The sequence below is a fragment of the Pantherophis guttatus genome, chromosome 1 (genome assembly GCF_059756535.1).
Source record: "Pantherophis guttatus breed Tessera chromosome 1, ASM5975653v1, whole genome shotgun sequence".
NCBI classification, from domain to species: domain Eukaryota; kingdom Metazoa; phylum Chordata; class Lepidosauria; order Squamata; family Colubridae; genus Pantherophis; species Pantherophis guttatus.
The window spans coordinates 290780097-290796811 of NC_142063.1; the positions used below are offsets into that span (position 1 = coordinate 290780097).

General features: G+C 36.2%; 2 protein-coding genes across 9 annotated transcripts in view; one reads left to right on the plus strand and one right to left on the minus strand.

Moving 5' to 3' along the window:
* The window catches only part of RBKS (ribokinase), a 67098-nt gene extending 60439 nt beyond the window's left edge, over positions 1-6659 (minus strand). Inside the window, exon 1 of one of the 4 annotated variants that reach the window (XM_034427995.3) lies at positions 5952-6659. In XM_034427995.3, coding sequence (XP_034283886.1) covers positions 5952-6004 — 53 coding nt within the window. In that variant the 5' untranslated portion in view covers positions 6005-6659. Of the gene's footprint in view, positions 1-3068; positions 3088-5951 lie in introns of those variants that run through there. The other 3 variants (XM_060692453.2, XM_034427997.3, XM_034427999.3) reach the window with 3 other exon arrangements.
* The window catches only part of BABAM2 (BRISC and BRCA1 A complex member 2), a 145340-nt gene continuing 134917 nt past the window's right edge, over positions 6293-16715 (plus strand). The window contains exons 1-3 of one of the 5 annotated variants that reach the window (XM_034427994.2): positions 6293-6500; positions 9599-9750; positions 15337-15413. In XM_034427994.2, the coding sequence (XP_034283885.1) occupies positions 9623-9750; positions 15337-15413 (205 nt within the window). In that variant the 5' untranslated portion in view covers positions 6293-6500; positions 9599-9622. Of the gene's footprint in view, positions 7642-9598; positions 9751-15336; positions 15414-16715 lie in introns of all 5 variants that reach the window. The other 4 variants (XM_087883113.1, XM_087883112.1, XM_087883114.1 and 1 more) reach the window with 4 other exon arrangements.

Below are 16715 nucleotides of genomic sequence, written 5' to 3' on the forward strand. Positions count from 1 at the left end.
ATTTTGTTAATGGGTGATAAAGCCAGTTTCAAAAGTTCAATTTATCACAATATATTTTTCATATTCTTTGGAATGGAATGTTCCCTATTGCCCTAGCTCTAAATTTTAAGGGGGTACAAGTATTGAGTCCAAAATTTATGTTCTAAATGAGACATTTGTTAAGTGAGTTTTACCCCATTTTATGACCTTTCTTGCTAAGCGAACATTAAATGAATCATTGTGGTTGTTAAATTATAACATGCTTGCAAAAGGTGATCACATGATCCTGGGCTACTGCAACCATCATAAATATGCCAAGTATCTGAATTTTGATCACATGACCATGGGGATGCTGCAATGGTTGTAAGTGTGAAAAACTGTCAGAAGTCACCTTTTTCAGGGCCATTGTAACTTGAAATAGTCACTAAAAGAACTGTTGTAAATCGAGGACTACTTGTATTTCCAAATAAAGGGGTTTTTTAAAATAGATATTAGAAGTGTTATTTTCCTTTGAAACATGCCAACCTTCCATTTTTAAATTAGTTTTAATTAGTTGATTTAATTAGTTGGGGCACGGCAGAAAATCTGGTAGGCACCAAGACCAGAGTGTGTCACATTGGAAAGCCCAGATTTGGGAACTCAAAGTTTCTATATTCAAGGTATGCATAGTAACACAAATCCCTTAGTTAAGTTCTAAATGCAGGGGTCCCTAACCAGTCCATGACCTGTTAGGAACAGCCTGCACAGCTGGAGGTGAGTGGTGGATAAGCGGGTTAAACCAAAACCACCCCTCCTCCCAGTTCGTGGAAAAATTGTCTTCCATGAAAACAGTCTCTGGTACCAAAATGGTTGGGGACCACTGTTCTAATGCATTTTGGAGCCAAATGAACATCTTGCTCCCCACCCCAAACCCAACTCCTTCAAACCTGCGTCTCTAATTTGATTCTGACTATATTATTTGTATAAAAAAATGAAATAGAAAACCTCAGTTCTTTTAACATACTGTTTCATCTATAGCAATATAATTCCAAGCCACATTATTTAAAGAAAATCACCTTCTCCATAATTGACTGGAGGTTTTGGGTGCTCATGAGCTGGTTAATCCAGCATTACTTTGAATAGAACAAGGGTTTCTGATTTTATTGCCAAAAGTTTATCAATAATTAGTAAGAAGACTTCTAAAAACTTCTAAAAGAAGACTAAAATCACAAGCCTCTGCAAACATTTTTGAGGGAAAACCTCACCAACAGATATTTTTGATTTTAGATTCTTTTAAATGTGTTGGAAAATTTTGCTGACAAGGAAATTGTAGTGCTCTGAACTGTTGTACAGCAATAGAAAAAAAACTCTAGGAAATTCCGTGCCTAACAATAGTTATTATTCTGAAACTTATATTTGTTCTTTCCATCACAATACAGAAAGCCATTTCACGTGGCTACTTTTGTTTTCTTTTAAATGTAATCATTTTCTTGCTTGGATCAAACAACACAAACACATTTATTCTCTTACCCATACTGAGTCCCTTAAGAATTCAGCAATCGTTTCTTAGCTTCATGTAGGTTATAATGCCAAGGAGTTTGGTAAAATGTAAGTCTTATCTCCTGATTTTTAATTGCCCATGTCCAATGAAACATTTTAGTCTTCCCCTGATGGCATCACGGTCTACTGCCATGGAAATAGCTAATACTACAAACAACCACCTCACTTCTCTGGAAAATAGAGAGACTGTGTAGCATGGAAATGACAGCTGGGATAAATCAATCTTCAGGTATAATAAACATTTATAACAGCTTACCTAAACACACATACTCTACATGCAGACATACACACATCAGTAATTCATACCAATCTGGGGGTCATTGTGGGACAAGAAAGGCTCCTTTAAATGTCAATTTATCTTCTCCCACTTTCATTTTTGTTGCAACTTTTATTTAAATTCAAAATTTCCTCTCAGCTTAAGACCAACAACTGTTGCTACTCCAGCGCCATCAGCCTACATCTCAATTGACTTTCATCATTATTTTTTATTTGACCAATGCTGTATGTTCATAATTCTTTCATACCGCAAATATATATTGTGTCTTTCCACACAACTGGCGGGCGGGGGGGGGGGGAGGGTCAAGAACCTCAAAATAGTGTGTGAAACTGGATGATCATAATCCTGCCCTTTCCTAATGTGAATCACACAGGTGTAAAAAGGGGCAAGGCTTAATCACCAGGTCACACCCACTGTTTTGGTATTGTCAACCCTCCGTGGATGGCTCTTGAACTCAATATGCTAAGATTAAATAATCATAGAACCAATATGGAATAAGTGCTTAATATCAGATTAAAAGTGGAAGATTCAGTTTTAAATTCCCATTTATCCATGAAGCTCTCAATATGATCTTAAGAGTTAGGATTAGGCTAACTGGAGAGAGAATGGAGTACCAAGCACATTTCTTTTTGCTCCTTGAAAAAAAATTGTGATAGCAATGTAAATTTAAATAACAAATAATACAAAATTAAATAAGTGATGATTTTCTGTGACATACATACATGACAGCTTATATATATACACACATATTTAACATACTCTAATACAAGCTTAAACAATACCTATTAATTTTTGCTGGGGCAAATGCTGAATTTCAAAATATTACACAGGTGGACTATTCCTTTTCAATGTTGTTTATTAACAATCTCCTAATCCTAGTTGTTCTGTTTATAAATATATTTCTAAATTTTTGTATAAATTCTAAGGAACATAAAATTAATATTCTATGGTGATTATATTTTACAGCTATGTATTTTATAGTTGATTAAATAAAAGGGTGAGGTGCTGAAAAAAGTTCAGGGATATCACTTAACTGCATTCTGGAACTGAACAACCTAGTGGCGTTTCCATTGTATAAACAAAAATTCTATTTGAACACCTTTCACTGATCAGGGGCCCATTCTGCATTTGGATGCAAATTGAATCCAGGGTAGACATACATTAGCACAGATGCCTGCAAGGCAGGAGCATTGTGCAGCAAATATGATAGGAAATTTCTTCCAAATTTTCCACTATAATCAAACTCAAGAGGAAAAGAAAAAAATAAACTGACCTTCAAGATTCAGAAACAGATCTCACTATCTTGCATAATAATTTCAACAATACAGGATGCTCAACATTTTCATAACTGAGAAAAATACACTAAATATGCCAAGTTACTACATGGAACGACTTCTAATTATAAGCTTTTAAAAACCATGGACTAGGACTAAAATCAACTATATTTTGAAGTATCGTTCACACACATTGTATTCAAGAAAAAAGCCTGCACAGAATTCTGTACAACATAGTTCTTGTATAACTGGCAAAAATACTTAACTATGAGTTAATTAATAATCAACAGTAACTCAATGCTTTATGGAACATTTACTAACATGTTTTAAATCTGAATGATGATCAGGTGTTGGAAGGTGGCTTTAGGCATGTGAAACAACATGAAATATGGCACTCCATTCTGAGACAAAGGGAAGGAAAAGTCTACACTGATCATGGGGTGTGGAGGAATATAGCCAGAGATAAAATCCATGCAGTTAAAAAGGTTCTTTTCTCCCTATCAATGTTAAAGCACTTTTCCACTTTTAGGAGATACAAACTTAGAAATCAGATTTCTTTGAAATCTATGGGAGAAATTGAAACAGAGATAAGGCCAAAGGAAGAATATTTTAAACAATTTTTTTAGAGGTGTCTAGAGTCATAGAGGGAAACAAATCAAGCAACAAAGTATCTGCTTGTTCAAATAAAATTTGACAAAAAATTGGAAGAGACAGGGAAGACCTACAGGGGGAACCTATTGAATATTCTGCTGGGTTCAGATGACCTGGTTTATTTTTTTAGGCAGGCTGAATGATTGATGAAAGTTAACAAATAGTAATATATCTAGGTCTATCTACTAATTTACAACAGGGAGCTCAAGACATTTACATAACTGTCAGCTAAATTAGATCCAATGCTCAACAGAAGCTTCAATAGAAGGAAAATCTGTTGTCTCAGCAGGAAACTGTGTGTGTGTGTGTGTGTGTGTGTGTGTGAGAGAGAGAGAGAGAGAGAGAGAGAGAGAGAGAGAGAGCGAAAGGAAGGAAGGAAGGAAGGAAGGAAGGAAGGAAGGAAGGAAGGAAGGAAGGAAGGAGAGGGTATTTGTGGTAATTATTGAGCATATTTACTCAAAAATGAATCGGAATGTAAATGTCAGATGATCTTGCATTTATAAATCAGAAAATAAGCCCCAATGAAATCCATGCTTTGGTGATATAGACGACTTGCATTATTCATCACAATTATTATGATTCTGACCATAAGGAGACATTTTGCTGAGCTGATCCTTTTTCTTTTCTAGGCTCAGATAAGTGTTTTTGATACTAATTCTTCTGCTAATTATCAACTTACTATAAACATTAACAGAATATATACATGGGATTCATACACCTTCCCATGAAACTATATTGGTGTTGTGTTTATTGATTTTTCTTCATTCCATTGTGTATTCTTCTCCTAAATGGTGGTGAGCAATATAGAGATTTGAGGTCTCGTTGGATTCACCGCTCTCAAGACTCATACCAGAAACTGTAATAGATCATCTAGAAACTATAGCCCTTCCACACATGCAACCAAAAGTGTGGATCAGGTATCTAGATGACATCTTTGTCATAATAAAAAAGAATTAGAGAAGGCACATAAAACAACATCTTCAAAGGGATAAAATTCACAAGAGGAAAAAACAAGACTCTATCCTTCCTGAATAGCAACAATACTCTTCCTGCATATCCTCATCAGCAAAGGAAACAATGGCAAATTAAAAATGCAAAACTATTGCAAACTGCAAATGCAAACCTATTGAAAAACTACACTAACTTAAGTGCTCCATTACTAAAGGAACAACCCAACCTCCCATAAAAGGAGATAGCTAAGAACATTATTCAATGGCTAGCTGACAAAGACAGAAGCTAGAAACAGGGAAATATATGAAAGGGATACAAGGAAGATGTGTTAAATTTGTTAGACAAACAGTATGAGTATTGGTATTAATATATATTGATATAAATGCGATGAATATTGCTGTAAACATTTTGAATATTACTTCCTAAAATAATTTGTACCAAGACAAACACACTGTTCAATTGAAGTTGGAATTTTCCTATACTATAAAATAAAATTACAAAAAAAAAAAAAAAGAGAACATTATTCAGACAAGCACAAATGCACTGTGGCAACCTAAAACACTAGAAAAGGGTTATGAGAAGGACCATGTTTTCCCAATGAGATCTACATGACCCACCAGAGCAGGCAGGCATACAAAGTTAAAGAGTCCTCTCTCTAAAATGGCCCATATAGTGGAACCAAAAAGAAGGATCTTCTCCATATAGAACATCATCCCTACAGACATAAAATTGGGCCCCAATATGATGCACTTTGGCAATCATGCACTGAATTCATGATTTTGCCAATGGATCTGGGACCTCAGACTATAGGGAGCCCAAAAAGTGATTGGTCTGATAGTTGTTGGTGGGGGAGTGAGGGTTTATTGGTTTTGTATCAGGTTTTATCTTTGTAAGACGCCTGGAGTCACTGAGTGCAAATTGGGCAGTCATATATATTTTCTTAAAAAATAAATGTAAATAAACCACATCTTCCAACAAAACCTAGGTTTTTCCCAAAGTGGTCCATACTGAACCCCAAGAGATGATGGGACAACCCAGAGTTATTATTAATTCATAAGTACTATTAGTTAAAATAGCACTCATTAGTTTCATATAATAAATGTTTGGAGCGTGAATAAACGATCTAAAACTTCACAGAAGAGTTTGGTGAACTGAAGAGTTTGAGGACCTGTGGATCCAAACCTTTTCTTTCCATGTAAATGGAAGACTCTGATTTATTTGGACCAGTTTTTGCATTGAGTTAGGGGGGAAAAAAGCAGGGCCTCACGTGCAATACTAACCTCACTAGATCAGTCATACAGGATCCCACCACGACGATTTCTGCAACTACCATGCTGAGAACGGAGCAAGGAGCCACTTACAAGAAACTTTTTCTCTCTCCACCACGTGACCTTTAACCTGCCTCTCCTCCAGCCGCTCTCAACATTATCCGCCTTTACCAGCCCGCTTTACCTGCGGGGTCCTTCTACTTGGCTACCCCTTTAAAACGCCTGATCACCTTTTTTAAAAAAAACACGTTTTCACGCTAACTCGCGCCTACGGACGAGACCGATGGTCGCTGCAGAATCTTGCCGTTTATAAAAAAAAACCAACCCCGTATTCAGTCAGGCGCGCGCAAGACCACCTATGCTCATTAGGGAAGGCCCACTTTCCTTTCCTTTCCTTTCCTCCGGTTTTCGAGGAGGGGCCGGGCAAAGGGGCTCGAGTGTCTGCAAGGCGGCTGGCGGCGCGCACGTAACGTCCTGTAGCGTGCCAGGCTTTTCAGGTGGGCGGATCCGCGCAGGCGCCCGAGGCGCGAGGGAGAGGCGAGCGGCCGGCGCACTTTCGGGGTTTGTAAGCGCTTCTTCTGATGGTTCTGCTGGTGTCCCTTAAGTCTCGGTGGTGGTTGAGGGAGGTCGGAGGAAGCCGAGCCCGGTTCAAGGCGGGCTGGGTGTCTGTGTCACCTGCTCTTTCCAGTGTCCGATCTTCCTTGCTGTGGGACTCAGCGTCAAGTGTAGGAGTTCCTGCGGGGGAAATCGGAGCTTTCATTCTTGCATTACCTCCCCCCCCCCCATTTTTTTAAAAAAATCGGGTGCATACAGACCCGTCCCCCCCCCCCCCTTCCAAGCATTGATATGTATTGATATTTATCTTGTCTTTTGCTGAGCAGTGCTCGGAATGATTGCTCCATTACCACTGGCGAAACTCATCAAACCGAAAACCTAACACTTTGCAGATGTTTATTAAGGTTGAGCCTTGTATCTTTCGTATTTGCTACAGCAGGCAAAGGTGTAAACGGATGGTCAGTTATTAACAGATAAATTTGGGAGCCAGGCTGCATCTTGTTTGATAATGTCGTTCATCATGGAGAATGTAGCCACTAGGAGTCAAAGACAACTTGATGGCACATAGTCGTATATTATACTTTTCTATATACTTTTCCTCTAGATGTTGGAGTTGACAAATGTCACTCTACCCCCTTTTTTTTCTCCCAGGACAACAGCTCTGTGAAGTTGCTTGGGCTGAAGGATGCTCCTGAACTTCAGGATCATCTGATCCAACCAGAGTTTTGCCCCTTCAAGAAAAATCTTCCAGGAAATTCTGTTCATGATACCCCAGTTGCAAAATGATGGGGAAGGCACCATCAGAAGGCACCTATATTGTGGAAGAGCCTCTAGATGCCCTCTCAGTGATAGCCTTCTAGAAAGTAATGAAAGTAATGAAGACTAGTCACTTCCAGAGGATCTTTTAGGAAAGACTGCATATCATCTGGCTTATTAGCTAATTTATTTATTAGCTATATATCTTTCCCTTCATACAGGAACATACATAGTGTTCTCCATAACAGCAGCCCTGTGAAGTAAGTTGGGCTGAAATGTTATAATTGGCCCAAAGTTGTCTAGTGAGCTTCTACGGCTGAAGGTGACCTAGAACCTTCTATGGGTCTCCAATTTTTACTATTAGGCTGCTTATTGGCTTTGGATCAATTTTGTAAGTTACCATGGTAATTTTAACTGTGTTTTTATATTGTCATGCATCTAAACAAATTTCTATTAACTAAATTAAATTAATCATTTAATTAAAGGAATACCCTCCAGGGAACTTTTATGGATGTGGATGGATTTGAATCCAGATTTCCATTTTCAGAGGCCTCAGTTATAATCCTCCACCTGTATGCGTTCAGTCTTCATTTTTAGTATTAGGTTGCTTATTGGCTTTGGAATGCTTGAAAAATATATTTTTTGTGCAATAGTTTTACTTAAGTGTGAAATCTACTGATTGAAGAGACATGGTTGGATATTTACTTCCCCCCCAAGTAAAATATCCTTTATTCAGCTTACTGTCCAACTTCTAAATCTTTCCTGAATTATTAAGAAGTGGGGCACTTCTAAGGGTGACATAGTGGGGATGGAATAGAAAAAGCGAAAGTCCTTCGTTGTCTTTATTAGATTTCATACAGCTGAGAACATTCTGGGAAGAAAATACAAAACACAAAGTTAATGGGTAAACTTGGTATTCCAAGTTTAATAACTTATTATTTACACATCAGTATTATAACGGAATCCTTAATGATGCATGAGTCAACTTTAGCAGTACAAGTACTTCTTAACTTACAATCTATCACTCAGCAAATGTTCAAAGTTCCAATGGACCTTCCAAATGCTACTTATGACCCAGTTTCTAAGTTCTGACCACCCTCTCTCAAAGTCACATAATCACATTTCGGGCACTTGGCAACCAGTTCACATTATGGCCATTTGGAGTACACCATAGTCACATGACTGATTTATGACCTTTTTTTTGCCAGAAACCGGAGTTTACTTTAAATTTCCGGCAAAATCCCTCCCATTAGGTACAATGGGTTCACTTAACAATCGCTGCAAAAAGTTCATAAAATTACCCATGTTCATGTGGTGACCCACTTAAACATCAGCACAACTTACAATTGTAACTTTGGGCTCAATTATGGTCATAAGTCTGTAGATTGACTAAAGTTTTTTTAAAAAATTAAAGGTATGTTCAAGGACATTGGGTCCTGGAAGTCACATGAAAATAATTTACCATAATGGGTGTCTGTTTTAAACTGTGGGGTGTAAAATGTTCTTCAATAAATGACTGCCAACACCTATCTATTTAACATGTCTTTCCTGAACTATTTATTCATAAACATATAATTAATGAGCTGCCTATAATGTTTCATATGGGCTCATAGATAACAGTTTTATAAAAGGAAAAAACCATGATAAATTTGCTTTGTTTTATCCCATTTTTTGTAATTTTATTTGAATAATTAGAATAAATGCAGCACAACCCATATCAAATACAATATGACTCATTATTTAAGCTTTCTCTTTTGCCAAGTTGAAAAACGGGCAAAATCGAGCCATTCTAAATGTGCTGGTGATTGTTGAGTTCGCTCTAAGATAAATTTGAAGAATACTGTTTAAAGTTTAGTGCTGAAATTTTATTTACTTTATTGAACACATTTTTATGGTCTGAACAACTTGCAAAATGCTGAACCATCCATATATTTTGTCTACCAAACATTTGATCCCCTCTTGGCAAGCAACAAGCCTGGGAGATTTATTAAGCTAATAGCAAATTGTGCTCATATTTGAAGATCACATGTTGCATTGTCCATCAGAATTAACTAATGGACAAACTGAGCAAATCATGTGTATGAATGTGTATTTTAAAGAGACCATATTGGGTATATTTAGGTGAATGCTTGTCCAAACATCCTTTTTATTTTTCTAAATAGCTTTGTTCCTACTTTTTTATTGCAGTCTTCCATAAACTCTCTGCTTTTTTATTCTTTACTTTAGGTTTTTTGCCTTTATCCTTTTTTTCACTTGTGTCTATTTGTGAGGTCTTTTGAATTCTTAAAATGTAAAGATATATAGAAATGGAATTGCTCTGTTTTACTTTCTCTTAATTTTCTTTACAGAGTTGAATATAACTTACAAATAATATGTCTCCTGAAGTTGCCTTAAACAGAATTTCTCCATCACTTTCTCCTTTGATCTCCAATGTGGTCAGAAATGGAAAAGTGGGATTGGATGCAACTAACTGTTTAAAGATTACTGATCTGAAATCTGGGTAAGTAATAAATTCAAGTTATGATCTTGTGATGTTATTCCGAGGGCTGGTTTTCAAATATCTTTAAGCACTTTTAACATTTTTTATTTGTTTGAAAAAAAAGAAGCTCTTTCTGATCTATTTTTCATATTTGCAAAGATTTCCTGGTTTGTGCAGAACACTTAAGAGTGAAATTAGTTTTCATCAATCATTCCAAGTTGAGCATATTGTCTCGGTATCATGTTCTATTTCTCACTAGAATAAAGTAGGAATTATTTTAGGTGACTAGTTCTTTTAATATTGGGTGAATACTTTCTCAAAGCTTGATCTGGCAGCCCACCTACCTTTTTGAGCTCCTGCTGGTGTACACATCAAACCATTTCCCCATTTTTCTGCACAGCAATAACCTTGTGAAGTATGTTGGGTTGAGAGAGAATGAAAAACTGAAAGTTACCCACCCAATGAACTTCCATAGCTGAAGGGAAGCTTGAATTTGATCTTTCTAGTGCTGATCGATTGCCTTACTCTATATATCATGTTAAAACTGATTTGTGTAGTCCTCTGCAGATGCTCCCATTTGGTCATATTCCAAATGTCATATGTTACTTAACTCAAATTGCACTCTCAGTCTGTGATTAGCATAGTTTTGCATGTCTTATTTGAGTACAAATTGATAAACTGAATAAAGCCTCATATGCTTGCTTTGGCAATATAATTAGAGCAAAATGGAAATTATCCAACCAAGGTCATACCAGGCACATAGAAAGATGGGACTGAGTCCCAAAATTGAGATTAAATTCTTAGATTCTCACAATTCACCTAATACACAATCTTGATGTTTAATTAAGTGGGAAGTAAAATTATTCTTTTTAGATTCTATAAAGGTTTATTGAGCATGGTTAATAGCATTTCTCAAAAAAATTGGAAGAGTTTCTGTTGTGAGGTGTTCCTGTTTAAAAGTATAATTGTGCTAATGGCTATGCGATAATACCTATCATCTCCTAAATTTTATAGTTTGTGGAAAGTTTGCAGACTTATATGGTCAAGGGCTTGAGAGAATGGTAGAAAGCCACATGTAATGAATATTTCTTTATGAATAAGAAATAGCACCTTTCAGCTATGGCTTCTGCTGTCTTCCCTTAGTTGGTTCTATAAAAGGAGAAGAAACTGAATTGTTAGATGTTATTGATTAAAGGCTTATCTGGTCACTAGAACTGAACATTTCAAATCTGCCTTTTTTCATCCAAAATAGAAAAGACAAATGGTGGTGGTATTCTTGGTTTGGGTCATGGTTAAGATTTTTTTCCAGAAAATTTACAAAGCTCAAATATTTTTCTTTGACCAAGAAATGCTCAAAGGTGAGTGGAGTGGTATATGCAACAAGTAAAAGCAGTTCTTTCCCTTTGTGATGAATATGTTGCTGTTCCTGCATAGGAGTGCCACATTTGTCTCTTGATTATTTCAATAGAATTGGGAAAGACTCCACCCTAACCGTAGAGAGCAGTTTTCAGTCAATCTTCACAATAAATAGTCTGATTTAGTATGTGGCAATTTCCAATAGTCCATTAACAACATTTTTCCACCTGAAATAAACATGAAACCTAAATGGAATACTAGTTGTAACTTGGTTCACATGATTGGTGATTGATGGACTGTCCATAAATTATATTGTAATACAAGTAGTCCTTGATATATGACCAAAATTGAGACCAGAATTTCTGTTGTTAAGCAAGGCAGTTGTTAAGTGAGTTGTGCCCAATTTTATCTTTCTTTTTTTGCCTTCAATTAAATAAATCACACAGTCGTAAAGTGAATCCAGACTTCTCTGTTGACTTTGCTTATTGAAGGAAGGGCACAAATGCCAATCACATAACCCTGGAATGCTGTAACCATCATAAATAGATGCCAGTTTTTGTTCACATGACTGGGGATTCTGTGATGGTCATGAGATTAGTCGTAGGTCATTTTTTTCAGTACTGTTATAGTTTTAAACAGTCACTAAATGAATGGTTGCAATTTCTTCCGCTGAAAAACTAGAGGTAAAACTAAAAATAACTATGTCTGCTGCTATAACTGCTGTGAAACATGCTACGAATAATATTTTGTCAATACTTCTTTTCTTGTATGATCTGATAACTGTCATTTTTATGCTTTAGGCAATAAAAAAACAATGTTCTCATAATACAATAAGCACATTCATAGCTTTAGTTCATATAATACAAGAAGGAGCTGAGAAACTTACAATTTGCTTATTATATCAATTATGGGCAGCCAAATTGGCTGCTAAGGCTCATAGGGTAAATAAGGAGCACAATATAGGGTTGATTTGATACATTCATAGAAAGAACATAGGTTAAAAGTATTACCGTAAATCCAGAAAGTAGATTAATATCCAAGGAAAAATAAAGATCTCAATATTAACACTCAATATGAGCAAAGAAGGAACCTTCTATACATTTTAACTCTAGGTGCCATTATGAAAAGAATTATTTTATAGATAATGACCCAGAATGCTTTCCAACTGTATTGGGGTACTGAACAAGATCTATTTTGGAAAATCTTTACAGATAGAAGTCATTATTTAGACATCTATACTGCTTAGGATTTTAAAAGTAGAGACTCTCCTGTTTGAATTGCCTTGGAAATGAACTGAAAACTCATAAATAATATTGATAACTCCTGTCATGGAATTTTGTCCTGAAAAACCTTTGCTCTTTTTGTGGTAAATAAAAGCTGATAATAATTCTTCCGATGCTAGCATAACAAAAACATTCAAGAAACAGTTTTTTATGTGCTGTATATAACCAGGAAAGGCATACATAATATATGTCATATATTTCTTCTTGGCATACGAATGCTAAAATTACTTGATTATTAATATTTTTTCTTTATTCTTGGAACTTTTTGTAGCTCTTTGCAGGTATTTGGATAATTTTTCTGAGGTGGGTCTTTTATTGTTCAGATAATAACCATTTTTCAAATCTCCTGTGAAGCTTCCTCAAACCGAAATAATTGGGTGAAATGCAACTGCGTATGCTGTCAGCTTTTTACTTTAGAGTAATAAAATATTTTAGAAAGCAGACTTTAACAGCCTTGAAAAATACTTAGCGTTGCTTTTAAGATTGCTGTTATTGAATATCTCTTTTATTATAATATCAGATATATCCTTTTCCATTTGATTTTGAGCAGTAGACAAAAAGGAAATCTTATACTTGCAAAACCTGAAACATTTTTTTACATTCAAAAGTCTCCTTGGATTCATGTAGACACCTAGTGTGGCGTAATGGTTAAGGTGCTGGGCTAGGATTGGGCAAACTGAAGTTCTAGTTGAACTTCATGAACCAATCACTTCCTCTCAGCCTAAATTTCAGGCTCTGTGAAAAGTTACCTGAACAACAAAACCACTTGGCACAACAAAGATTGATGACTTTTCTGTGTGAAATAGACAAAAACATTTGGCCCTGCAACCAAGTCATAGAAAGGTTAACAATAATTTGGATTTACCATATGTCACATGGTCAAAACTATACAGAAAAAATGAAATATTAATAGGTAATATTTGTTATTATTAGGAAGGGTGTTAGGATTCACCAGAATGTAGCCTAAAGCAAGAAAAAATGATGTAAAATCTGATGTCTTCATAAGTTTAAGCGTACAATATAAATAATTTGGTTGAGGAAAACCTAAAAGTGAAAATTTCTATTTAATAAGGCATTGTAAGTTTCAAGTTCTGTACTGTAATTGTTCCCTGAAGTCATAGGCTACTTACTCTTTGATTTGGATTTTGCATTCACTGCCAAATCTCCACAATCATTTAGTAGCCTGGAAACATGCAGACGCTGCTAGCATTAAGCAAGATATATTGGGTATGCCCAGAGAGTTCCGTTGCAACACTGTGGCTGTCAGGGGTGTTACTTGGAACTCTGACAGTGGCATTAATTTTAAGTGTTTCCTCTTAGTTCATAAAGCAGAATCCTCAGAATGGTCTCATAAAAATGAACTTTCTTTGTTCAATAAGGGAAAAATGTAGGATTGCAGTCTTAGTGACCAGTGGAAGAGAGAAGGCTAATCAAGGCTAACTTGGAGTGTATAGAGCCATGATGGCGAACCTATGGCAAGGGTGCCACAGGTGGCACGTGGAGCCATATCGGCGGGCACGCGAGCTCGGCTCCGGCATGCATGCGTGCGCTGGCCAGCTGATTTTTGGGCTTTCTTGGCCTACCAGAAGTCAGGAAACACATTGTTTCCAGCCTCCGGAGGGCCTCTGGGGGGTGGGAAAGGCCGTTTTCACCTTCCCCAGGCTCCTAGAAAGGCTCTGGAGCCTGGGGAGAACGAAAAACGGGCCTACCGGGCCCACCGGGCCATCACGTGCCAAAAGTGGGGGGAGCACGGGGGGCGAGGGCACATAGAATTATGGATGTTGGCACGCGTGCATGCTGCGCTCCCCCCACTTTTGGCACGTGATGGCAAAAAGGTTAGCTATCACTGGTATAGAGTCTTCTGTATAGTATAAAAGTAGAAAAATTGATATGAGTATATTTTTAACGTTGTTACTAATAGAATAATTAACTCTAAAACCTTAGGTTTCATACTCTCATACTCTCATTGGGCAATACTTCTTCATATACAGTAACTATACAGTAATCTGTTCTTCATATATAGTAACTCAACCATTCTACCTCCTCAGTGTCACCCCTCAATCTATAGATGGTTTCCAAAAGCCTACATGGGCCAGTCACAGTGTAGATGCTACAAAAAAAGAGAGGCTTTTATGTTTCAAGTGGTTAACAGTTAAAACATTTTATTTTTTAAAAAGTCAAAATGAAAGCTTAGCACCAATGTTTTATTAATAAGGTGTTATTATTTACAAAAAAATGAATGTTTAACAAATCTATATTTAGAATTCCAAGAATGTTTGCTTGAATATTTTGCGAGTTTAAGCTCAAAGACAAAATAAACCTGTCTACCAACTTTACAAAGTAATCAGACTTATTTGAACTAGTGTATGTTGCTATTGTTGTAAAATCTGAAATAATAGAATGGTGATTATAAATGTAATAATAAATGAAAATATATGCATTGTTGTGGAGCATGAAATAAGTAAAAATAAAAATATAGTGTATGCAGTAGTTTGCCTGTTTGCAATTTATGGAGGGGTTATGGGGAACATTTGAAAGATGTGTTGTGAAATGAATGAACTTCCTCAAGTATTAAAACAGCTGCATCCTCTGGAACGGCCAGCAACACTTCTTTAAAGATGATCTCTAACTAGGCATTGTGAGCGTGCTTGCCTTAGCAATCTCGCCAGAAATTTTGACCATGCACATACTATATATGGGGAGACCTTTTGAAGCGGTAATTGCGGTTAATTGAATACTTTTGAGCATTTGGGCTCATCCTACTATATTTTGCTTTGTACAACTTGCCAACTTGTACCCTCACCTTTTCATCCCCCAAAACAAGTAACATATGTAATAGTAGGAAACATTTAAAAACACAGTTGAAGTTCTTAATATATGGTACTTTGTATAGCTAATTTTATGTAACTACAATATGCATCTATAATCTTCATAAAAACTCAGATTAGTATTGTTTTTTTAATTGTAGCTGCACATCTTTAACTCTTGGACCCAGCTGTGATCGATTTAAGTTGCATATTCCATATGCTGGAGAAACTTTAAAATGTAAGTACTTGGTACCTTAAAATAATCTGTAGACTGTTACTGGCTTTTTGATTCTGTAACTAAACTAATAATTTCTATTATGTAGGTTGCTTGTTCTCATCTGTAAAAGCCATTCCTTATAGAAAGCTGCCTGATGTCTGCTCTATATTCCATCAAATCAATATCTTTTTATTTATTCAAATTTTTATTTTTAGTAATATTTTTAGTAGTTTCTGCTGATATTATTCCTTTTCTTTTAACATTTGTGTTCAAGGAGTGACCATTCACTGCATGCAAAGGCTGAGCCAGCTTTAGGCTAAGGCCAAGTATGTACTGGGACACCAATGCCATTTCGCCTTCTACTTCATTGTAAAAACGCAAATCTTCACTTTGGCGGGAAATGGCACCATCAAGTATCTTCTGGGTGCCATATAACCTGGAGTTGGCAACTCAGTGCAAAAATGCCTTGTGGGAAGAAACCAAATTGGCAGTCAGAGGAAAGAGACTGTCTAAAGTTAAAAGAGATCAGGGGCCAAGTTTTAGATTGAAGCAGATTATTCACAATGGTTAAAACAAACAGATAAAAGTATTGTGGAGAATTTTAAATCATTGCTGTAAGCAGAATGAACAGGCAGATAAACTGCAAATCAGATGTAGAATGAGGAGGTTCAGTAATTCTGATTTTACAGAATTTTAATAGCTGATGGTGGCTAATTAGGAAAAGATTTTGAGGTTGTGGCTCATTGAAAATATATCTGAATGATAGCTAAGGCCTATTCACACAATTTAGAGTTAGAATGGGAAGCAGACAGTTTAGACAACTTTAAAAAGGGGATTAAGTAGGAAACTGAACAATTTAAGCAGCACTTTTGCTAGGATAGGAGAGCAAGGAAGGAGCTGCAAGGCCAGTTCTTTGCCTCTGTTATCTATTTGAGATAAATGAAAACTTATTTTTGCTCTTTCATTCATACTGTCAGTTTAGCTTTGCTGTAGCTAATTCATTAGTAATTGAGGTTGAAAAAAAATCTTTGAGCTTTCTGGCTGGTCCCAAAATCATACTAAGTTCTTAATATATACTTTGTTTATATTTCATTTTATCTTAGCATGTAATGTGAACACAGAACTTTATTGAGTAAGCCATGCTTAAGCAAGCCACAGCTTAGCATTATATGTGAATCTAGTCTCTGTTTGAGTGAGTAGGGTTCCAGGGTCCCAAGCAAATCAGCTTATAGTTCGCTATTAACATATAGAAGGATATATGTATGCTCCTTCTTTCTGCACAAACTTTACGCTATTTTTGTTTAAGTAATAAGTTTTTGTGTC